The sequence below is a fragment of the Pelophylax lessonae genome (genome assembly GCF_965119305.1).
Source record: "Pelophylax lessonae genome assembly, chromosome: 4".
Lineage (NCBI taxonomy): Eukaryota > Metazoa > Chordata > Amphibia > Anura > Ranidae > Pelophylax > Pelophylax lessonae.
In genome coordinates this window covers 221,921,523-221,947,321 of record NC_138771.1, presented here as the reverse complement: position 1 = coordinate 221,947,321, position 25,799 = coordinate 221,921,523, and the positions used below count along the sequence as shown (strand labels likewise).

Below are 25,799 nucleotides of genomic sequence, written 5' to 3'. Positions count from 1 at the left end.
AGAAGCTTGGTCAGCTGACCAGCTCTTCAACCAGACTATGCATCTTAAAACAATGCCCACGCCTGAGACCCTGGCCACCAGGGGAGCCGCATCACACAGGAAGACCAGAGCCTAGATCACCTGGTCCAACAGTTCCAGCTGCTCCGGAGGAACAGTCTCGGGGTCCAAAGACTCCCGCAAACCCCTTATCCATTCCGTCACCGTCTGTGAGACTACCGGTTTCAAAATGGAACCTGCCAGCACGTGAAGATGGCGGAAAAGGAATTCCACCCGCCCGTCCACTTAATCCTGTAAAAACTGGGGAATACTCCACAGGCACAAGAGTAGATTTGTATAATCTGGAAACAGGATGATCAACTTTAGGTGGCACCGTCCAACGGTTGAAAAACTTTTCAGCAAAAGGATAACGGCGTTTAAAGCGTTTTGGCACGACTAACACATGCTTAAAAACGCGCCATTGGTCATTCACGATGATGTAAAAAGAGTCGGGACAAAGGAAAATCCTGTCTGCTTTTGGAGACTTCTGGGAGCCAAATGCCACCTGTGTCCCTGCCGGCGTGGGCTCATCAGCCAATTTTAAAGTATCCCACAATGAAATAATCAGGGCTTCCACCAAAGCGTGTTCCCGCGCTGCAGCTGAAGACAGGTCCTCTTCCCCATCTGACTGCGAGGACAGCGACCCCTCAGGAAGGGGAGCATTCGGGGGAACCACATCAGCCTTTGAATCAGAGGACACCTCCACAGATGGAGAAGGCAGCGGCCGTTTACGGCCATCAACCTTTTTCATGACTAAATCAACTTTAGTCGCCAGGCTTTCCACGACAGCTGAAATTGCGGCCAGCGACTGCGATCCGGGAGGTCCGGGAGTCGCACAGAGTGGGTCTATTTATACCAGTGATACATGGGTGGGAGCTGATGCTTTTGGCTAGGAGTTCCATTAGTAATGCAAAGATAATTGGGGATAGGGGACAGCCCTGTCTTGTGCCATTAGTGATAAGTGAGTGACTTAGTACTGCAAGCGACTGAGGGTAACTTAGTACTGCCGAGTACAGCGAGCGACTGAGGGTAACTTAGTACTGCCGAGTACTGCGAGCGACTGAGGGTAACTTAGTACTGCCGAGTACTGCGAGCGACTGAGGGTAACTTAGTACTGCCGAGTACTGCGAGCGACTGAGGGTAACTTAGTAGTGCCGAATACTGCGAGCGACTGAGGGTAACTTAGTACTGCCGAGTACTGCGAGCGACTGAGGGTAACTTAGTACTGCCGAGTACTGCGAGCGACTGAGGGTAACTTAGTACTGCCGAGTACTGCGAGCGACTGAGGGTAACTTAGTACTGCGAGCGACTGAGGGTCAACTTAGTACTGCGAGCGACTGAGGGTCACTTAGTACTGCGAGCGACTGAGGGTCACTTAGTACTGCGAGCGACTGAGGGTCACTTAGTACTGCGAGCGACTGAGGGTCACTTAGTACTGAGACCGACTGAGGGTCACTTAGTACTGCGAGCGACTGAGGGTAACTTAGTACTGCTGAGTACTGCGAGCGACTGAGGGTTACTTAGTACTGCTGAGTACAGCGAGCGACTGAGGGTAACTTAGTACTGCGAGCGACTGAGGGTAACTTAGTACTGCCGAGTACTGCGAGCGACTGAGGGTAACTTAGTACTGCCGAGTACTGCGAGCGACTGAGGGTAACTTAGTACTGCCGAGTACTGCGAGCGACTGAGGGTAACTTAGTACTGCCGAGTACTGCGAGCGACTGAGGGTCACTTAGTACTGCCGAGTACTGCGAGCGACTGAGGGTCACTTAGTACTGCCGAGTACTGCGAGCGACTGAGGGTCACTTAGTACTGCCGAGTACTGCGAGCGACTGAGGGTCACTTAGTACTGCGAGCGACTGAGGGTCACTTAGTACTGCCGAGTACTGCGAGCGACTGAGGGTCACTTAGTACTGCCGAGTACTGCGAGCGACTGAGGGTAACTTAGTACTGCCGAGTACTGCGAGCGACTGAGGGTCACTTAGTACTGCCGAGTACTGCGAGCGACTGAGGGTCACTTAGTACTGCCGAGTACTGCGAGCGACTGAGGGTCACTTAGTACTGCCGAGTACTGCGAGCGACTGAGGGTCACTTAGTACTGCGAGCGACTGAGGGTCACTTAGTACTGCCGAGTACTGCGAGCGACTGAGGGTCACTTAGTACTGCGAGCGACTGAGGGTCACTTAGTACTGCGAGCGACTGAGGGTCACTTAGTACTGCGAGCGACTGAGGGTCACTTAGTACTGCGAGCGACTGAGGGTCACTTAGTACTGCGAGCGACTGAGGGTCACTTAGTACTGCGAGCGACTGAGGGTCACTTAGTACTGCGAGCGACTGAGGGTAACTTAGTACTGCGAGCGACTGAGGGTAACTTAGTACTGCGAGCGACTGAGGGTCACTTAGTACTGCGAGCGACTGAGGGTCACTTAGTACTGCGAGCGACTGAGGGTCACTTAGTACTGCGAGCGACTGAGGGTCACTTAGTACTGCGAGCGACTGAGGGTCACTTAGTACTGCGAGCGACTGAGGGTCACTTAGTACTGCTGAGTACTGCGAGCGACTGAGGGTCACTTAGTACTGTGAGCGACTGAGGGTCACTTAGTACTGCGAGCGACTGAGGGTCACTTAGTACTGCGAGCGACTGAGGGTCACTTAGTACTGCGAGCGACTGAGGGTCACTTAGTACTGCGAGCGACTGAGGGTAACTTAGTACTGCGAGCGACTGAGGGTAACTTAGTACTGCGAGCGACTGAGGGTAACTTAGTACTGCCGAGTACTGCGAGCGACTGAGGGTCACTTAGTACTGCCGAGTACTGCGAGTGACTGAGGGTCACTTAGTCCTGCCGAGTGCTGCGAGCGACTGAGGGTAACTTAGTACTGTCGAGTGCTGCGAGCGACTGAGGGTAACTTAGTACTGCCGAGTACTGCGAGCGACTGAGGGTAACTTAGTACTGCCGAGTACTGCGAGCGACTGAGGGTAACTTAGTACTGCCGAGTACTGCGAGCGACTGAGGGTAACTTAGTACTGCCGAGTACTGCGAGCGACTGAGGGTAACTTAGTACTGCCGAATACTGCGAGCGACTGGGGGTAACTTAGTACTGCCGAGTACTGCGAGCGACTGAGGGTAACTTAGTACTGCCGAGTACTGCGAGCGACTGAGGGTAACTTAGTACTGCGAGCGACTGAGGGTAACTTAGTACTGCCGAGTACTGCGAGCGACTGAGGGTCACTTAGTACTGCTGAGTACTGCGAGCGACTGAGGGTCACTTAGTACTGCCGAGTACTGCGAGCGACTGAGGGTAACTTAGTACTGCCGAGTACTGCGAGCGACTGAGGGTCACTTAGTACTGCCGAGTACTGCGAGCGACTGAGGGTCACTTAGTACTGCCGAGTACTGCGAGCGACTGAGGGTAACTTAGTACTGCGAGCGACTGAGGGTAACTTAGTACTGCCGAGTACTGCGAGCGACTGAGGGTCACTTAGTACTGCTGAGTACTGCGAGCGACTGAGGGTCACTTAGTACTGCGAGCGACTGAGGGTCACTTAGTACTGCGAGCGACTGAGGGTCACTTAGTACTGCGAGCGACTGAGGGTAACTTAGTACTGCGAGCGACTGAGGGTAACTTAGTACTGCCGAGTACTGCGAGCGACAGAGGGTAACTTAGTACTGCCGAGTACTGCGAGCGACTGAGGGTAACTTAGTACTGCCGAGTACTGCGAGCGACTGAGGGTAACTTAGTACTGCCGAGTACTGCGAGCGACTGAGGGTAACTTAGTACTGCCGAGTACTGCGAGCGACTGAGGGTAACTTAGTACTGCCGAGTACTGCGAGCGACTGAGGGTAACTTAGTACTGCCGAGTACTGCGGGCGACTGAGGGTAACTTAGTACTGCCGAGTACTGCGAGCGACTGAGGGTAACTTAGTACTGCCGAGTACTGCGAGCGACTGAGGGTAACTTAGTACTGCAGAGTACTGCGAGCGACTGAGGGTCACTTAGTACTGCCGAGTACAGCGAGCGACTGAGGGTAACTTAGTACTGCCGAGTACAGCGAGCGACTGAGGGTAACTTAGTACTGCCGAGTACAGCGAGCGACTGAGGGTAACTTAGTACTGCCGAGTACTGCGAGCGACTGAGGGTCACTTAGTACTGCCGAGTACTGCGAGCGACTGAGGGTAACTTAGTACTGCCGAGTACTGCGAGCGACTGAGGGTAACTTAGTACTGCCGAGTACTGCGAGCGACTGAGGGTAACTTAGTACTGCCGAGTACTGCGAGCGACTGAGGGTCACTTAGTACTGCTGAGTACTGCGAGCGACTGAGGGTCACTTAGTACTGCGAGCGACTGAGGGTCACTTAGTACTGCGAGCGACTGAGGGTCACTTAGTACTGCGAGCGACTGAGGGTAACTTAGTACTGCGAGCGACTGAGGGTAACTTAGTACTGCGAGCGACTGAGGGTAACTTAGTACTGCGAGCGACTGAGGGTAACTTAGTACTGCGAGCGACTGAGGGTAACTTAGTACTGCGAGCGACTGAGGGTAACTTAGTACTGCGAGCGACTGAGGGTAACTTAGTACTGCGAGCGACTTGAGGGTAACTTAGTACTGCGAGCGACTTGAGGGTAACTTAGTACTGCGAGCGACTGAGGGTAACTTAGTACTGCGAGCGACTGAGGGTAACTTAGTACTGCGAGCGACTGAGGGTAACTTAGTACTGCGAGCGACTGAGGGTAACTTAGTACTGCGAGCGACTGAGGGTAACTTAGTACTGCGAGCGACTTGAGGGTAACTTAGTACTGCGAGCGACTTGAGGGTAACTTAGTACTGCGAGCGACTTGAGGGTAACTTAGTACTGCGAGCGACTGAGGGTAACTTAGTACTGCGAGCGACTGAGGGTAACTTAGTACTGCGAGCGACTGAGGGTAACTTAGTACTGCGAGCGACTGAGGGTAACTTAGTACTGCAAGCGACTGAGGGTAACTTAGTACTGTGAGCGACTGAGGGTAACTTAGTACTGCGAGCGACTGAGGGTAACTCAGTACTGCTGAGTACTGCGAGCGACTGAGGGTAACTTAGTACTGCTGAGTACTGCGAGCGACTGAGGGTAACTTAGTACTGCTGAGTACTGCGAGCGACTGAGGGTAACTTAGTACTGCTGAGTACTGCGAGCGACTGAGGGTAACTTGGTACTGCTGAGTACTGCGAGCGACTGAGGGTAACTTAGTACTGCGAGCGACTGAGGGTAACTTAGTACTGCGAGCGACTGAGGGTAACTTAGTACTGCAGAGTGACTGGGTACTGCTGAGTACTGTGGAGTAACTGGGTACTGCTGAGTACTGAGAAGTAACTGGGTACTGAGGAGTAACTGGGGAGTAATTGAGTGCTGCGGAGTAACTGTAGTGTTGAATACTGCTGAGTAACAGTGTGTGACTGAGGAGTAACTGTGTGCTTAGGAAACTGGATTTTTGACTTACAGTAAAATACTTCTCTTAAGTTTATTGAAGTACGCAGTTCTCTGATCCATATCATTAGGGTTATACTGCCCTCTATAGGAGTAGGACACTAGGCAGAAAAAAAAGTTCTGGCTACACCTATGGGCAGTCCCAGAGGATTCATCCTCTCTCTTCCTGCATAGGATGTCAGTTTTATATCAAAGCAGTGTCAGAAAGTAACACCAACCCAGCTCAAAATAGAGGGGTGGGTACTGCGTCCGTCAATGAACTTAAGAGAAAAGGATTTTACGGTGAGTCAAAAATCCAGTTCTCCATCGTTCATTGACGGACGCAGTTCTCTGATCCATATCAGTAGGGACGTCCCAAAGCAGTGCCATAAAATGAGGGGTGGGAACAGCAGAAAAGAACAAGTCCCCAAGGCTAAACATTGCCAACCAGGCAACATAGGACTCATCAGAACAAAAGATGAGGCCCACCTGAAACAAGCAGTAAACACCCCCAAGGAAGGTCAAAAGCCCTCAAAACAGCAGCCAGCAAAAACTTTGTGGCCAAAAGAGGCATCTGCAGATGCCAGCACATCCACCTTGGTAAATTTGGTAAAGGTGTGAACAGTCTACCAGGTAGCCGTCTTGCAACCTGGAGCAAAAAAGCCTGTATGGCGAAAAAGCCCAGGAAGCACTAGGCACCCAAGTAGAACGTGCCGAAACAGGGAAAGGTAGGACCTGACCCTTGATCGAATAAGCCTGCACCACCGGCTGACTAAGCCATCTGGAAACAGTCGCAGCAGACGCAGGCAGTCCTGTTCATGGGCCATCCGTAAGTACAGAGAACGTGCCTGACTTATGAAAAGACTCAGTAGTCGCTAAGTACACCTTGAGTGCCCAAACTCTATCCAGAGTATGCAATGCACATTCCGCAGGATGGAAGGGCTTAGGACATAAGATAATACAATGTCCTCGTTCAAGTGAACACTAGAAACCACCCACGGAGGGAAGGACGGATCCGGACGAAGTACCACTTGTCTTCATGAACCAAAATATCAACACCCTGCACGCAGAGTGACAGCAACCAGAAGGCCACCGTCTGTAAAAGGTAGGCCGGGGATACCCCCTCGAATACCTGCAAAAGGAGGTTTTGGAAGAACCAACTGCACCAAATCAAGGGCCCCTGTTGGTTACGTAGGACGCACCGGAAGTACAAAGTGTCACACTCCCTGTAAGAAGTTACGCACCAGGGAACGGGCGGCCAACGGCCTTTGGAAGATAATTGCCAATGCCGAAACCTGACCCTTGACAATACTCAAGGCCAACTTGTGAGCAACTCCCCGTTGAAGGAGCCAAGATCTGGACTACCGAGTAAGAGCGAGGGGGAACCCAAAGAGACTCACACCACGGAATATACGACTTTCTCGTATGAAGAAAAAATCATCCTAGAAGTCGCTTCCCACGCTTTAAGCAGTGTGGGACTCGCCAAAGCAGACAATCCCCCATCCTTCAGCACCCGGCTTTCAACAGCTAAGCAGGCAAAGCCAGCGACCGTAAAGCCGGAAGATTGGCCCTGGAGACAATAAATCCTCCCTGAGAGGAAGCCTTCAAGAAGCGTCTTCGGCTAGTCTGACCAGGACGGCGTACCAGCTCGACAAGGCCAGTCCGGAGCCACGAGAATGACCCGAATCACTTCCGCCTCGATCCTGCGAATAATTCTTGGCAGCAACTTGAGAGGAGGAAAGGCAGACAGCAGGTGATACTGACCTTGGCCCATCCGTGAGCATCCTCACACAACCACGCCAGCGTCAGCCTTGCGCAGGCGACCATGCTAAACTTCTCAGCATCGTTCATGTTGAACTTTTCGAATGTTCTGCCTATGACAGAACTGCCGGATCCAGTGAACTAGGCAAAGCCGGATCGCTCTCAGCTCCAGGACATTGATCGGTAACCTGGATCCTCCAGGGACCATACTCCCGAAGCAGAGAACCTGCCGAGGACTCCTCCCCACCCGGATAGACTTGTAACCACGGTGACAATCGTCCAGTAAAAAGGGGAGGAAGGATTCCAGATCAAGACTACCTGTTCACCCGGCTCAGCCAGATCGGAAAGTCCAGAGAGTTGGATTCTAGTCCCATTCGAGAAGGATTGCCTTCTGGGGGATCCACGAGAGGGATTGAGCGAAAAGGACCGTTTTGAAAGACGACACAATCAGTCCCAGAACTCGCATGCAGGCCCGAAAGGAAGACCCATGTGCTGGACAGTAACAGTTGAACTGCAGACTGAAGTTTTGGACAAGTCCAAAATCAGGCCCAGATAGTCCAGTCTCACGGAAGGGACCAGGGATTACTTCTGAAGGTTCAGAACCCACCTGAACTCCCCCGGAGTTCTCATGGGGACTTCCAAATTTGTTTGTCAGCACTGTAGGGGACTCCACACGGAGAAGCAGATCGCCCAGGAAATCCAGGACTGATACCCCCCGCTGCCGCAACAGCGCCAGGACCGGAGCCAACACCTTGGTGAAGACCTGAGTAGCAGAAGTGAGACCAAGGGGTAACGCCACAAACCGATAGAGATCCTTCCCCACTGCAAAAAACGGAGAACCCGTTGGTGTCCTGAACACAACGGGATGTGAAGGAAGGCATCTTGATGTCTATGGAGACCAGAAAAACCCTTGATGTAGGGAACCCACCATCGTGCGAACTGATACGGCCTTGAAGTTTTGACCTGCACTGAACCATCAAAGGGCCAGAAGGTCCAGCTTGTTGAACCAGAGACTGAACTGCCCCACAGAGCATCTGCAAGCGATCCGGGGACAGCCATACATTGGAAGGAAAAACCCCACCAGAAAAAAAACGGATCCAAACTCGATCTTGCAACTGGACCGCATAACCTCCTGAACCCAGCCACCTGGGATCCGGGCCAGCTGTAGGTCCGAGAAAGGGCAAGGACGACCCCCCCACCCCATAGATGGGTGAGGACGCACCTTTAGGCTGAGAAGGCCTTGTCCGCAGGTCTGGAAAAGACCGATCTCTTGTTAGCCAGACTAGGGAACCACCAGAGGAAGTCTTGAAGGACTTCGCCACATTGAATGTCCCCGAGGGACGAAGAAACTGTTGTGAGCTGAAAGGGAGGGACCCCGTCCGCGATGAAGTCCCTTACCTTTGTTAGGCTGTGGAAGAAAAGCACTCTTCCCCCTGTGAGACCCTTGCATAATGTCATCCAGGGCAGAGCCAAACAGGCGATCCCCCTGAAAGGGGAGATCCGTTAAGGCCTTCTTAGAAGTTTGATCCGCAGACCAACACTTCAGCCAAGTATACGGCGGATAACCACCGCCGAAAACCGACAGGTGACGCAATAAAAAGGAGCCGTGTCCAGCGCGGCATCGCAAACAAATTGCCCCTGCGCCAGCTTGTCCAACAGCTCCCCCAGGGCAGGAGGGACTTGCCCCTCACCAGGTCACGGCGTCAGAACTCCGCCCATCAGGCAGAATCTGCGCGGCAAGGGCAATCATGAACACTGTTCCCAGTGCAGATCCCGAGTACAGATCGCAGGCCACAGCCCGTGCCATCCTATCCCCAAAGTCCATTAAGGACGGGGATTCCTCCACCGGAGCAACGATAGTCCTATTCAGCATTGAGACCGTACGCCACCATAGGCGGACCAGTCCACTGTACCAGAGACTCCTCAAAAGGATAACATCCAGCAGCCGCTTAGACACCCCAAGGGAACGTCTCAGACAGTCCCATCCTACATGAGAATGCTAGCAAAATAAGCTGCTCCGGATGGCATGTGAGTGCCAGATGCTACCTGCACCCCAGGCGCAGCTGCTGCTGTGTCCTTCAAATTGTATGGTGTCACGCACCGAAACGACCAGTGCATCCACCAGCTCCTGCATCATGCGCGGCAGGGGAGGCATAAATGTCGTCTTTATTATCCGAGGAGACAGAGCGTGAGGTACCAGATCCGGCAAGGAGGCCCACGTCTGCGGTGGCTGAGTCAGACTCAGAATCCGAGACATCAGATGAGGCAGGGGTAGGTGGAGAAACGTTTCAGCACACCTCCCACCTCTACCCAGGCCCAAATGCTTCCCGAACTGCCAAAAATGCAGTGATGGATAGTGGAGATCTGGAAGGCCCTGCGGCCTCCGTAAGGGGGTCAGGTGGGGACACATGGCCTGCATTGTCCATACGGAACCTGAGGAACTCGCCAGAAAAATTTGCAAAAAATGAAAAAAAAAAAAAAAAAAGCGGCCCCACAGCACTCCCCGGAGGTCAGGCACGTGCTAATTAACCCCCACAGAGAGGGAGAGACTACCCTCAGTAACTCACTGTGCCCAGGAAGCAATCTGATTAGGAGGGTCTTAGCGGTGGCTCAGAGAAATTAAGTGAGCCAGGAAGCTATCCGGGATGAAAGGAGGGGCTCCTCCACCAAAAGAACACCTCCAGGCACTCCCACCGGCCTTCATAGAAAAAAATCCACAGCAAAATGGCCGAAAACAGGTGTACCATGATGGCCACAATCATAGAAGCAAACGAGGCTACAACAAAATGGCGGCAACAGGACCCCACAGGGAGATCCCCCGCCAGCCCTCCTACACCATCCAGCCTTGGAGAAACCAACCGAGGCTCCCCCGCACAATCAATTGAGTGCCGCACTCCCCGGCCCCCCATGCGGCCTGCACACTAGGTCCCAGCCTCAGGTAGCCCCAAACAGTCCCCCGCGTTGGAAGGGGGAGAGGGAGGAGGAGGAGGAGGGGGGGGTCACAACAGGACAGAGGGAAACCCAGGAGTGTGAGGGTCCGACCATCCCAGGGAGGGGCCTGCTTCCACCCCAAAATCCACCAGGGAAGGGTGGGGGGGGGGGGCCGTTTACTTACCATACCAGGAACACAGACGGACGCCATCTCCTGACAGGACCCCACACCACCAAAGTGGGGGGGGGGCTGTCGGCCAAATAGGAACGCTGCGACATAAGCCTAGACCCTGTCGTGTGCTTCTTGGCGAGACGTTTAACTCGCGGGGCCAGTCCCCGTCCAGTGGGACTATGTCGCAGTTGACCCATCGCGGTGCTAAGGCCTGCACACGCTCGCTGGCCAGACTAGGGTGACCACTGGATATAGAGATCCAGTCCGGCATATTTGATTGAAGATCTCACCGAAATAAATTCAGGAGAAAAAGGGCCAGCTAAAAAAAAAAAGCTACATAAAAAAATACTTTTATGCCAGGACCAAAGATCCCAGCAAGGAACTAGGTCCTTACTCCTTACTAGGCAGATTAAAACGGACATCCTATGCAGGAAGAGAGAGGGTGTACCCTCCAGGACTGCCCATAGGCGTAGCCAGAACTTATTTCTGCCTACTGTCCTACTCCTGTAGGGGGCAGTATAACCCTACTGATATGAATCAGAGAACTGCGTCCGTCAATGAACAATAGAAAAAGAAGATAGTAAGTGGCTAATCGGACAGAGTTAAATTCCCAATCCCCATTAGATTAGTGGGTATGATGCAGGCGAGTGTGGAGATGCGACTCGGTGCACATCTTGTAGCATGTATGCGTTCCTCGATCATCCGATTGAATGTGTCTGGTTCCGTCTGGTGCTTGTCGGCTAGGGATGAAGCCTACCTGGTTTGGATGGATGAGAGTAGGGAGAAACTTTTGTAGTTGCATTGCCAGAAGTTTGGCCAGTATTTTTACATCTGTGTTTAGTAGGAATATAGGTCGGTAATTTGTAACCACATCAAGATCTTTGTTAGGTTTTGGGTGTTACAATCAGAGCTCTAAGCATTTCTGGTGGCAAAAAAACAGAGGAGACAGCAAGGTTGGAAACGGATAGCGGATGCGGAGCAATATGCATAGACATCTTTTGTAATATTCGTTGGAAAATCTATCCGCTACGGGGGATTTGTGGGACAGTAGTTTTTCCAATGGTTAAACACAATTCTTGAAGTGTGAATAACTGATATAGAAGGCAATTGTTCAAGTGAGAGTTTGGGGAGATAATTTCCTTGAAGGAAGGCGTCAATGGCAGTAGGGGTAGGTTGTGGGGTCTGATTTTAGGTCATACAGCGATTGGTAATATACCCAGAAAGCATTAGCTATGTCGCCTGGATTCGTTAATCCCGTTTGGGATTTAGGGTGTTTAATATGGGAGATTATATGTCTTAGTTGGCGTGTTTTGACTCCGTTGGCTAGCCAGGCTCCTGCTTTGTTGTTTAGGCTATAAGTATCTGCTTTAAGATATTTTAGGTGATTCTCGTATTTATACAGGAGTAGGCTTCTTAACTTCTGTCTAGTAGCAGATAGTATTTGAGTGGTTTGGATGCTGGGGTTAGTTTTATTCAATTTTTCATATTCCCCTATGGAATGGAGTACCGCATCCACTGGTTTTTGACACAAGATGCCATTTTGAGCAAGATACCACGCATAAAGGCTTTGCAGGTGTTCCATAAAGCGAAACAATTTGTTTCAGGTCTATTAGTTTCATAAAATAAACCATGTGATTGTACTAGATGTTGGGTATAGGTTCTGGTCCTCCAAAGACGTGTTGAGTCTCCAAATGGGTGGAGAGTTGCTATGCGAGTCGTCAATTTCAAAAGGATACCAGACCAGGAAATTACACCAACATCTGAGCAAAGCCCTTTTATCCTTAAGATAAGAAGTCAATCCTTGAGTAGGAGCCATGGGTTGCTGATAAGAACGTGAAGTCCTTTTCTGTGCCATTTTGGCTTCTCCAGATGTCAGAGAGGTCAAATTTATGCAATAGTGGAAGAATAGCTTGGGTGGGTTTTTTCCTGTCTGAGGAAGAGTCTAGAAATTGATCTGATATTGAGTTAAAGTCCCCTCCTATGATAAGGGTGCCTTGCCGTACTGCTTGGGTCAGAAGAGAGGTTAGGAATTTCCTTTGCTTCATGTTTGGGGCGTATAGATTCACCAAGATATATGTTCAATGGTTATGTTTGCATATCAGGATGAGAAAGCGTCCTTGTGGATCCTTGATATTAGAGATGTGGCGAAATGATGGCAATCAGAGTGCCGCAGGTTTTCTTTGGGCCATTAGCCATGAATACTTGGGAATAGTGCTTAAATTCGAATCAAGGGCTTAATTTGAAATCTAGGGCATTTGGAGGCCATGAAGTGCGTCTCTTGGGCGAACAGAACATCCCCTTTGAGGGATTTGGCTTCTTTCGTGAATGTAGACCTTTTAAATGGGCTATTAAGACTCTTGACATTAAGTAAGATAAACTTCATAGGCATGGGTAGCGATGGAGGTACACTTTGGTAGTCATATGAGGGCTATCATCTTTCATGATCCATAGGTATGAAGGTCTAGGGCCAACCAGGTGTCTATTTAAAGACCCAGTGAGAAGTAAAAGGGTGATGTAGTGTCTGGTCCTGCTGTTCCAGATAGGTGTTGATTGATGGTTGTTGTTACAATTTGAAGACTTGAGAAAGAAGATGTCTGGCCAACAGGATTGAGGCTTGGTAGGGTAACTTGGGAAAGGTGGGGTGGGATATAGGAAGGACAAAACTAAGAAACAACCTGTTAAAAAGGCAGGTAAAATGGGCAGCATAGGCTGCTGTTTTAAATGAGGGTCTATAACAAGTGTGAGTATCCACTTGAGGGTGAGGGCACCCAAGGGACCTAGGACATAGGCCTCTGGAAGCGTGAAGTATTTGGGAGAACAACAGGGGTGATTCCGTGTCTTCCGTGAGGAATCTCAGGGTTGATCTAGGAGTCGGCGGAGATTACAGTGACAAGGTTACACTAGGTTTGGGACCATTCCGGTTCCATGCGAGTTGGAGGCGCTGGTTGAGTTATGTCCTCGGCGGGAATTAGTTGCCATTGTCTAAAGATATGCAGCCCTTTTTCCATGCGGTAGATGTGGATTTTTTTTTTCCCCATTCCAGGTCACCAGTAGTTTCATAGGGATTTTGTTTTTCCGCAAAATTTTTGTTAGGGGAGCAAACTTTTTCCTGTTCAAGGCTGTTTGTTGAGATATATCTGTGTAAAGGCAGGGAAATTCATCCACACCTCCTACATTCACAGAACAAATTGTATACAGTCAAAAGAATGCAAGGCTTTTTAATGGAGAAGGCGCTGAACGAGCCATCTCCTGAGGCTAAAGATCTCAGCGTTCGATGTTTGGGGCAAACAGGGGCACACTTCATTGGAGGGTACTTATTTTTACAAAAATATTGCCCATGCTTCAACTTTAAGAAAAGAAAAGGAACATACAATTGGCTTTAAAGAGATTTTCGCTATTCTAATAATAGGCAGGGTAAATATGAATAATAAAATGCTGCCCTCACCACTCAATGGCTTCCAGGTTGCTGTCATCCCTTCCGATCTTTTCGTACACCATTTCCTTGATGTGGCCAGCACTAGTGGAGGGTGGCAGCTTCAGCAGGTGGCAGATGAGCTCTCTCTGCATGTCATAAATGGGTAAAGCAACGCAGAGAAGGTTACAAAGTGTAGATCTTTTAGAAATGACACTAGGTCGATGTATCAAAAAGTAATAAATGCAGGAATAAAGAAACAGAACTATTTCCCTTGGCAACGTATCAAAGCTAGCTCTAGCGGTCTAACTATTATAAACAAGTAAAATGTTAATGGTTGGTGTGCATATGTTCATTTTCAATATAAACAAGCCCTATCATCTGTGATCTTACTGTGCATTAAAAACACCAAAAACAAATAGTTATTTAAATTCACAGAACACCTTTCCGTAAAATGTAAAAAAGCAGTTTTTCATTATTCATTGTTACCTCATGCTAAAAAGCATTATCTCTTAAATCAGAATTTAAGGTTTTGACACCTCCTATTATTATGAACATGAGATAAGAAATGCAGAGGGCAGAGAATTAAATGTAAAATTTTGTCACAATGTATCACAGCACAAGATGGGAATGTCCCACATTGTGCAGGCCGTGAGATCCTGAAGAAAATGTTCTCTGCAAGGTGCCTGGTCTTCTCGTCTCTGAACTTTCAGTGATGTTGTGGACAATAGCTTGGGGTTTTTGGGCGGAACAGCAAGGAGGATGGCCAAAATGGGGAAAACGCCCCCCCTCCTCCACTGAGAAAAGTTCTTTCATTGTTTACTCTCTGAATGACGGAGAGGATTAGGTCACTCACCTGCATCTCTCTCATTTAGATATTGTGTTACATGCAGAGTAAACAATGAAAGAACTTTTTTCAATGGAGGGGGCAGCTCGCCATTGTACCATCTTCACTGCTATTCTGCTTGAAGACCGAAAGCTGTCAACCCCCCGCAGCGCTGAAAGTTCTGAGACAGAAGATTTCTACAGGATTCAGCAGCCAGCACAATGTGGGACATACATTACAGGTAAGTATCACTAAAGCTGTAGAGAATTTTGTTTTTTTAGCTAAACATCAGCTTTAACATATAAAATATGTCCACTTGCAGGTGCAGAAACATATAAAGTGTAATAAGAATTTTTACTCACCCAGCTTACTACTGGAGCATCCACAGCTAGCAACGGACAGGGATCTCCATTTATTAGTCCTAACTTCACGAAGCCACTCATTGCTTTAGAAAATCCCTGTGGAAACAGTGAATAAGACCTTGAAGTAACCTCATCAGCAAACATTTAGAAAGCACAACTTTTTGCAAGGGATTAGCCATATTACTTCACTGTCAGCATGTGCATTACTAGACCCTGACAACTGAGGCATGTATAGGTTTTGCCCCAGTCCAACATCCGCCAAATATACCTGCTACAGAAATTGTTTACAAGACTAGCCATGAAAACGAACGCATGCGGAAATGTGGTTCCACTGCAGCTGTAGAGCTACTGTCCACTAATCAGTAATGCCAATGGATTGTAGGTTCTATGACCTGGGTTAGTCTCCATTTTCCTACAAGTTTATATCACTAAAATTTATATTTTAATAAAAACAATACCCATCATTCAGATCAAACTGTGAAGTAAATTAATAACTTGTACAGTACCTGCAAAAACTGCAGACATGCATTTATCACTTGCAGAATATCTTAATTCCCCTGCATATGATCGTAACACAGAAGGGCTCACTTAACTAAACTGCTTTAGTAAAGCAACCCCTCCAACATGTCAAGTTATACAGTATAAAAATACAGTAATGTAGATGGACATGCCTAATTAGCACAGGTTATAACAGTTTGCAGTAAAATAATAAATTCAGGTATTCTTAAATAGGAATGTGTTGGCGGTAGGTTTTTCCCATATTGTGATCATGTTTCTAAATTGTGAATAAATGTATTTTTGTAAAATCTTACCGTAAAATCCTTTTCTCTTAAGCTCATTGACAGACGCAGTCCTCTTGATTAATATCAAATTGGGTTATACTGCCCTCTACAGGAGTAGGACACTAGGCAGAAGGAAAACGTTCTGGCCACACCTTAGGGGCAGTCCCAGAGGGTATATCCTCTCTCTCTCTGCTACAGGATGTTAGTTATGTCACAAAGCAGTGTCAGAGAATTTAACCCAACCCAACTCAAAAGTAGAGGGGCGGGTACTGCGTCTGTCAATGAGCTTAAGAGAAAAGGATTTTACGGTAAGATTTTACAAAAATCCATTTTTCTCTGTCGCTCATTGACAGACGCAGTCCTTTTGATTAATATCAAATTGGGACGTCCCAAAGCAGTGCCACAAATGAGGGGTGGGATAACAGAAATCAAAATTTAAATCCAGAAGGCCCAACCGGTGCCGACTAGAAGTCGTAAAGGCTCATCAAACCAAAGGATGAGACTCAACTGAAAACCCAAAAGAAAAAAACCCTCGAGGTAGACCAACGGTCTCCTCAAATTGCGGCCTGCAAAACCTTGCCCATGCCAACACATCAACTTTATAAAATTTTGTAAAGGTATGAACCGACGACCAGGTAGCCGCCTTGCAAACCTGGACCACTGACGCCTGATGGCGGAAGGCCCAGGAAGCACTAAGCGCCTGAGTGGAGTGCGCCTTAACAGGGAACGGAGGATTCCGACCCTTAATAGAATAAGCCTGTACCACCGTCTGTCTGATCCATCTGGAGATAGTCGCGGCAGATGCAGGCAACCCCTTTTTGGGGCCATCCGTGATCACAAAAAGTGAATCCGTTTTACGAAACGAGTCCGTAGTTTTCAAGTATACCCTGATTGCCCAAACCACATCCAAGGAATGTAACGCAAACTCCCGAGGATGACTGGGCTTAGGACACAAGGAAGGTAGCACAATATCTTCATTCAGATGGAAATCTGAAACCACCTTAGGAAGGAAGGATGGATTCGGACGAAGAACCACCTTATCCCTATGAACCACCAGATATGGGGAACGACAGGATAATGCGGCCAGTTCTGACACCCTGCGTGCAGAAGTAATGGCCACCAAGAAGGCCACCTTTTGGGATAACGTAAGCAAGGGAATCTCCCGGATATTTTCAAAGGGAGGTTTCTGAAGAACCGACAACACCAAATTAAGATCCCAGGGCGGTAAGGGCGGGCGCGCTGGCGGAGCCAGGTGCCGCGCCCCCTGGATGAAATTCCGCACCAAGGAATGGGTAGCCAAAGGTTTCTGAAAGAAAATTGCTAACGCTGAAACCTGACCCTTGACGGTACTTAAGGCCAGCTTCTGCTCAACCCCCTGTTGCAGAAAAGCAAAGATTCGGGTCACCGAATAGGCACGTGGAGGAAATCCAAGGGATTCACACCACGCAATATAAGACTTCCATGTGCGATGATAGACTTTTCTGGAAGTCGCTTTCCTTGCTTTAAAGTAGGAATAACTGAAGTTGACAATCCCTTGTCCTTCAGCACCTGAGTCTCAATAGCCAGGCCGTTAAAGCCAGCGATTGTAAAGCAGGATGGAAGATCGGTCCCCGAGACCGCAGATCCTCCCTGAGAGGAAGTCTCCAAGGAGCGTCCGCGACCAGCCTGACCAAGTCGGCGTACCCGGGTCGACGAGGCCAGTCCGGAACTACCAGGATAACTGGAATTCCCTCCACCTCTATCCTGCGAAGAAGTTTTGGCAGCAACTTGAGAGGAGGGAAGACATACAGTAGCTGATACTGTCCCCACGGGGCGACCAGCGCGTCTGCTGCGTCCGCTCGAGGATCTCGGGAGCGGGCTACAAACCTCCGCACCTCCCTGTTGAGCCGAGCTGCCAACAGATCCACCTCCGGGGTGCCCCAATGAAGGCACAGCTGGTGAAATACCTCTGGATGAAGAGGCCATTTCCCTTGATCCAGAATCTGACGGCTGAGATAATCTGCCTGCCGATCTTCCACCCCCGGAGTGAATACCGCGGAGAGAGCCGGAACAAACCGTTCCGCCCAACGAAGAATGCTGGCCACTTCGATGGCCGCCAGGACACTCTAGGTGCCCCCTTGGTGATTGACATAAGCCACGGCCGTGGCATTGTCCGACTGGATCCGAACCGGGCTGCCCTGGCGTTGCTCGGTCCAGTAAATCAGACAAAGTCTGATCGCTCTCAGTTCCAATACATTTATCGGTGACCTGGATTCTATCGGAAGAAATTACTTCCCCTGGCTGAGCATCGGAGACCGAAGCCACCAGACCAGAGACTCCCTGGTCCGCTCGCTCAACCGGATCCGATTGTCCAGAGAATCGGGATTCAGATTCCATTTGAAAAGAATCTCCTTTTGGAGAATTCGGGTATGAGACTGGGCATACAGTACTGCCTCTAAGGAGGCCACCATCAGTCCCAGGATCCTCATGCAAGTCCGAAGGGAAGGCCAGTTGACAGACAGCAACATCCGAATCGTTCACTGAATCTTCCGGAGCTTCTCCGTAAGGAGACACACCCTTGCCAAGGATGTCTCCAAAGTTAGGCCCAGATAGTTCAATCTCCTGGTGGGAACTAGGAATGATCTTTGGGAAAAGTGAAGAAAACGCTGATGTCCTGCGAAGATGGGGATCTGAAATTAGGCATCCTTGCTGTCTCTGGACGCCAGGAAATCCCCCTGACGCAGGGAGGCCACCCCTGTTCAGATGGACTCCATCTTGAATTCTTGTACCCGGAAAAAATAATTGAGTGCTCTTAAGTCCAGAATTGGACGCACCTTGCCCTCCTTTCTGGGTATTGTGAATAGGTTCGAATAGAACCCCTCCTCTGCTCAAGGAGCGGGAACTACCACTCCTTGTTGCATCAAGTCCATTACTGCCCCCCGCAAAGCTTTTAAGCGATCCGGGGATAGTCGAATGTTGGAAGGGAAGAATCGCACCGGTAGAAGTGATCGAAACTCGATCTTGTATCCCGACCGTATGACCTCGCGAACCCCTTTGTCCGGGATTCTGGAAAGCCATGGATCCGGAAACCGGTGAAGACGTCCCCCCACCCCAGAGATGGGTGGGGGCGCACCTTCAGGCTGTATTGGTCTTATCTTCAGGTTTGGCTGAGCCGGACTTTTGTTTACCCGACCAGCGCCCTTAGAAACCCCCTGAAGGGGCTTTGGAGGGCTTCTCCTTATCGCCCGCTCCAGCGGAACGAACAAACTTTTTATGAGCGGAAAAGGAAGGTCCTCGCCTGTTACGAGGTCCTTTACCCTTAGCAGTCTGTGGCAAAAAAGTGCTCTTGCCCCCAGTGAGATCCTTTATAATCTCATCCAAGGTGGCCCCAAACAGGCGATCCCCTTGAAAAGGGAGATTAGTCAAAGCTTTTTTGGAACCTTGATCCGCCGACCAGCACTTTAACCACAACACGCGTCTGAGGACCACTGCTGAAACCGATGCACGCCCTAACAAGGGAGTGGCGTCCAGGGCGGCGTCACAGATGAACTGTAGTCCTTGTATAATCTGCTCCAGCAAATCTGATACTGCCGGGGGGATACTTCTCCCCTCTAGGTCACGGCGTAACAATTTGGTCCATTCTTTCAATGTTTGTGAAACTAAACCAATGGCAACCACTGGCCTAAAGGCTGACCCTATCAGGGAAAAAATGGAGCGGGATTCCGCTTCCACCTTACGATCCACCGGATCCCTAACGGACAGAGCGTCCTCCAACGGGATAACAGTGGCTTTATTTAGTCTGGAAATCGGTGAGTCCACCAATGGTGGTACCGTCCATTTTTTAAGGAGGGATTCCTCAAACGGATAGCGCCTAGCAATGCGTTTGGAAATAGCAGGGGTTCGTTTCGGACGACCCCATTCTTCTTTAATTAGATTACCAAAACATTTGGGCAAGGGAAAAACCTTCGCCATTTTGGTAGGCTTGCTAGTACCAAAAGGAATTTCAGTATCAGCTACCTCTGCCGGTGTAACCTCAAGACTTAAGGTTTCCCGGACAGACACAACTAGTGCGTCCACCAACGCTTCTTCTTGTGCTATGGCGGAGGCAGAAACGTCCTCCTCACTGTCTGAGGAGACCATACCCGAGACAGCAGCCCCAGAAGAGGGACCTGCAGCTGCAGTGACAAACTCAGAATCCATATCTGAAGTGTCAGATGAAATAGGGATAGGCGGGGGTCGCTTTCTTGCCCCCCGTCCCTGACAGGCCACCTCCACCCGGGATACCAAAGACTCCAAAACTGCTGATAATGCATCAATCATAAGTGGGGCACTGGAGGGTCCTGCGGCCACCTCAAGGGGATCAGGTGGTGATACATGTGTGGCAGAGTCCATGATTAATCCAAGACACTTGCCATCAAACTAAAAAAAAAAAAAATTGCAAAGAAAAAAACTTTTTTTTTGTAATCCCCCAGCGCAACAGCGCCCCTCAGTGTTACCTGCTTCGGACCCCCACAGAGAGAGAGAGAGACCCCAAGGGCTCACCACCAGATGCACAGAAGCTTCTACCAAACTGCTCTAAGCACTGTCCTTTACAGACAGGAAGTCTTTTGGATCGTTTTCCCGGGTAAAGGAGGCGGCTCCGCCCCCTTTACACGCCTTCCGGCGCTTCCCCTGCTACTCCTCGAGGTAGCTGGTCATCTCCAAAATGGCCGCCCCCATGCCGGAGACACGAGGCTACACCAAGATGGCGGCCCCTGTGGAAAGATGGCAGCGGCCTGCTATACCGTGCGGCCTGCGGAAGGCAGGCACCTGCGGGAGGTGTGCGGCCTGCGGGAGGATGGCGGCCTGCAGGAGGATGGCGGCGGCGGATGGCGGTAGTCCAGGCAACTGCAATCTTATGTAGAAGGTAGGATCATATCACCCTCTTACATGGCCATCCTAAACAGTAATGCCAGCCCCTGACTTCAGTCATGGTCCCTTTACAGTGCCCATTCATACAGTGACTTCCGATAGTCAGCTCCCAAACCAAGCCTCCTGGCTCTTATTCACCAAATCACACTCAAGAGGGAGATCTGTGACACATGCTATAGGATAGAGGAGGGACCCAGGATCAAAAGGGTCCGACCATCCACAGGGAGGCCTGTGTCTATTCCCAAAACCCGACAGGGGAGAGGGGGAACATACTACTCACCATACCGGAACCGGCGGGCACCCCCTCCTAACAGAACCCCTCTCCACCGAAGTGGGGGGGGCTGTTGACCAATACGGACGCCGCGACTCAGTTTCCAACTGGTCGTCGGCGTCCTGGCGAGACGTTTAACTCGCAGAGCCAGTCCCCGTCCAGTGGGACTATGTCGCGGCCGACCCAGCGCGGAGCTAGGGCCTGCATGCGCTCGTAGGCTGACTGGGGTGACCACTGGATCTTAACATCCAGCCCGTCGCCCAGCTCCAGCATAATTGCTTGAAGATCTCACAGGAACAACTGGAGAAAAAAAGCTGCCTAAAAAAAAAGAAATTTTCTAAAAAAAATCTTGCCAGGACCAAAGATCCCAGCAAGGAACTTAGGTCCTTACTCCTGACTAGACAGAAAAAAACTAACATCCTGTAGCAGAGAGAGAGAGAGGATATACCCTCTGGGACTGCCCCTAAGGTGTGGCCAGAACGTTTTCCTTCTGCCTAGTGTCCTACTCCTGTAGAGGGCAGTATAACCCAATTTGATATTAATCAAGAGGACTGCATCTGTCAATGAGCGACAGAGAAAATAATTTGCTATTTTAGAACACACACACACACACACACACATTTGTATTTATACAATCAGACAAATAAATCGCCGATCTGGTTTGAAATGAAGAAATACCCGATTTTAATATTTTATTAAAAACAGGTGAGTTGAGTTATTGTACTACTCACTATTGAAAGTAAAAAGGCAACAAACAAATCTATAGTAGTTAATTTGGTGGTTGCTTTCTATGATACGGTTCATTCTCAGATCTCTACCACAGCACAAATTTACATTTTCAATGGATCCTGTTTGCATCAATGCAACTTAGCACAGCACTATTTTGCAAAAGGGTCCTGTACTGCTTTGGTGCAATGTGGCCAGATTTTGTGCCCCACAGGCTTCAATAGAGACTCACCAAAAATAGACTTTCGTGGGTTTACATTTTTTTACATAGTTACATAGTAGGTGAGGTTGAATAAAGACAATAGTCCATCCAGTTCAACCTGTGTAGGTGTGTGTGGCCGTAATCATCTCACATACCCCTGAATGTTCTGATCCTTGAGATGTACGTCTAAGAGTCTTTTGAAAGCCACCATACTTCCCGCAGAAACCACCTCTTGTGGTAGAGAATTCCACAATCTTGTAGCCCTAACAGTAAAGAACCCCCCACGTTGCCTGAGGTTAAAACGCTTCTCCTCTAATCGCATTGTATGCCCTCGAGTCCTCATGCAATCCCTTCGACTGAATAGCTGTTTCTATTCCGAGATCACCATTGAGATTTTTATAAATTGCTATCATGTCCCCTCTCAGGCGTCTCTTCTCCAGGGAGAATAAATCAAGCGATTGCAGATGCTCTTCATAATTAAGGTCCTCCAATCCCCTGATTAGTTTTGTTGCCCTTCTCTGGACTCTCTCCAGCTCCAACACATCCCTCCTGAGGACTGGCGACCAGAACTGGACAGAATATTCCAGATGTGGTCGGACCAGAGTTTTATAAAGTAGAAGGATTATAGTCTTATCTCTGGAATACATCCCTTTCTTTATGCATGCTAATATTCTGCTGGCTTTGGAAGCTGCCACTTGACATTGCATGCAATTGCCTAGTCTATCATCTACCAAGACTCCCAGATGTTTCTCCATTTTTGATTCCCCCAAGGGATCCCCCCCTAACGTGTATTGTGCTTTTATGTTTTTAGTCCTCAAGTGCAAAACCTTACACTTCTCCACAATAAACCTCATTTGCCATGTCGTTGCCCACTCTGTTATTTTGTCCAGGTCATTCTGTAGGATATCTGCTTCATGCTGTGCAGTTATTACCCTGCCCAATTTTGTGTCATCTGCAAAAATTGATATCGAACTACTGATCCCATCCTCAATGCTTTTTATTAATAAATTGAACAAGGTTGGGCCAAGGACTGAGCCTTGGGGGACCCCGCTTACCACCTCAGACCAGTCTGAGTATGCGCTGTTTATTACCACCCTTTGGACACGCCCTTTTAGCCAGTTCCGTATCCAAGAGCAAACCCTGCGGTCGATACCTGCAGACCTTATTTTATAAATTAAGCACTTGTGGGGAACTGTATCAAACGCCTTAGCGAAATCCAGGCACACCACATCCACTGGTCTGCCCCTATCTAGCTCACAGCTCAGCTCCGCGTAGAATGTTAAGAGATTGGTTTTACAAGAACGCCCATTTGTAAACCCGTGCTGATTACTGCTGATGATGTTGTCTTTAGTAAACTCTACGATATAGTCCCTTATCATCCCCTCCAGAAGTTTACATACTATCAATGTCAGACTGACAGTCCTATAATTTCCCGGGGTATGCCTCTGGCCCTTTTTGAATATCGGTATCACGTTCGCTTTCCTCTAATCCCCTGGTACATTTCCTGTCATAATACTGTCAGCAAAGATCAGGAACAGTGGTCTAGATATAATCTTACTGAGTTCTTTGAATACTCTCGGATGTACGCCATCCGGGCCTGGTGATTTTATCCAGCCTTTCCCTGATTTCACCCTCTGTTAGCCATAGCGGCAAGACCTGTGTATTACTACTAACCATACAGTCGTGGTCAGTGTACCCCTCCTTTTCCTGTGTAAAGACTGACGAGAAAAAAGCGTTCTGCACGGTTGCTTTTTCAGTGTCCTCTGTAGCCATCCTCCCATCATCGTTAATTATGTGTGCAATATGCTCTGCCCTAGCTTTTTTGCTGTTGATATATTTAAAGAATTTCTATGGGTTCTTTTTACTATCCTCCGCTATTTGTCTCTCAAAGTTGATTTTAGCCATTTTGATTTCATATTTACTTTTCTTATTTGCCTCCTTGTATTGCTCGAAAGCCGATACTGTGCCCTCTGATTTATATTTCTTGAAGGCCATTTTTTTTCCCCCTAATACGTTTTTCAACGTTACGGTTTAGCCGGCCAGGTTTGGCTTTGTCTCTTCTAAATTTATTTCCCATAGGAATGCACTGCAAGATGCATTTGTTTAATATGTTTCTAAAGCATTCCTATTTTTCCTCTGTGGTCAGTGATCCCAGGGTTTGGTCCCAGTTTACCCTTTCCATCAATGAGCACAATTTTGGAAAGTTTGCCCTTCTGAAATTTAGGGTTCTTATGTTCCCCACTTGCCTTGTTATATTATTATTTACGCTAAATGCGATCATCCTGTGATCGCTAGAGCCCAGGTTGTCCTGGACTCCTACTTCCGAGATTATGTCTGGGTCATTAGTGATCAATAGATGCAGGACTGCATTTTCTCTAGTAGAAGAATCCACCAACTGTGACATGTAGTTGTCCTGTAAGGTTTCCGTGAATAGACGGGCCTTCTGTGAGTGTGTAGTCCCCTCTTCCCAGTCAATGTTGGGATAATTCAAGTCCCCCAATATGATGACTGATCCCAGTTTTGCCACTTTACCCAACAGTGATATAAATTCCAGCTCTACCTCCTCCGTTTGGTTGGGTGGCCTATAGCAAACCCCCACAATAACTTTTCCCTTTTCTTCTTCCCTATGGAGTTCTATCCACAAGGATTCCAACTCCATACTCATCCCTTCCGTAATATCACTCCTCTCTTCCATAATATCACTCCTCTCTATTACCCTTACATTGTTCTTGACATAGAGACATACCCCTCCCCCTCTTTTTCCTACCCTGTCCTTCAGGTACACCGAATACCCTTGGATATTGGCAAGCCAGTCATGTGAGGGGTCGAACCAAGTTTCCGTTATTCCCACAAGGTCTATCTCTTCCTCATGTACTAATATTTCCAACTCATCCATTTTGGTGCTCTGTTTGCCTGCGATTTGTATTGGCACCTGCCAGCATCCTAACAACCAGTGACTCATTTCAGCCATCAGCCAGGGGATCTAGAGCCGACAACATGTAAAAAAAAAAAAAAAAGGGGTGGTTCTCCACAATGTTTACCAGATTCTTACTTGAGCATGCAGCCTGGTAGGTCAGAAACCTGAACCATGCCAGGCCACATGCCCTCAGCAGGGGCCTCTTCCTCACAACCCTGGCACCGCTGGTGTGGGGCATCTGCGGGTGGGGGCTTATCAGAATCTGAGATCCCTTTTAACAATAAGGGGGCCCTCAGATCCTGCCCCCCTCTTGTGAATGAGTAGTGATACACAGTAACCCTACTCATTCACCCAAAAAATGGCAATCATAAACAAAGTAAATTACGATGAATGACAGCTGTCGACCTGCATGAACCCCCCCAACTCCACCCACCAACACTCGACTGCTCACAACAGTTGTGGACCCCGAATGACATTCCACTTCTCACCCGCAACGCTCCTGTCAAAGCATCCCCTCTATTTTGAGGGAATGTGGCCTGGTATGATTCAGGAGGTAAGGGGGTGATGGGTGGGCACACTCCCATCTTTTCCTACCGAGCAGTCCCTGCAGGCATACACCCACTCACTCTGCTAAAGGATTCAGTTCTGTTGCAAGCAGTGTCAGAAGTGAAAAACCCCAACCCACTCAAAAATAGAGGGGCAGGTGCTGCGTCTATCCATGAACTTCAGAGAAAAGGACTTTACAGTAAGTCAAAAATCCAGTTATCTCTATCGTTCATTGACAGACGCAGCTCCATAGTCTTCTTAACCATTGGGATGTCCCAAAGCAGTATTTACATGAGGGGTGGGAAAACAACGCAGAGAAAGAACGTAATTCCCCAAAGGCTAAACTTAGCCAACAACATGGAGTACAACCAGGACATATCCAAGGTATATCCAAGTTCTAGAACAACATATGCTCCCATCCAGACGTCATCTCTTTCAGGGAAGACCTTGCATTTTCCAACATGACAATGCCAGACCCCATATTGCATCAATTACAACATCATGGCTGCGTAGAAGAAGGATCCG

The 25,799-nt window shown here is 49.0% G+C and overlaps 1 protein-coding gene across 1 annotated transcript in view; it reads right to left on the bottom strand.

Annotated features, from left to right (window-relative positions):
- The window catches only part of AASS (aminoadipate-semialdehyde synthase), a 187,155-nt gene that overhangs the window by 32,864 nt on the left and 128,492 nt on the right, over positions 1-25,799 (bottom strand). Inside the window, exons 19-20 of the mRNA XM_082256068.1 lie at positions 14,941-15,036; positions 13,786-13,901 (exon numbers count right to left, since the gene is read on the bottom strand). Coding sequence (XP_082112194.1) covers positions 13,786-13,901; positions 14,941-15,036 — 212 coding nt within the window. The remainder of the gene's footprint in view (positions 1-13,785; positions 13,902-14,940; positions 15,037-25,799) is intronic.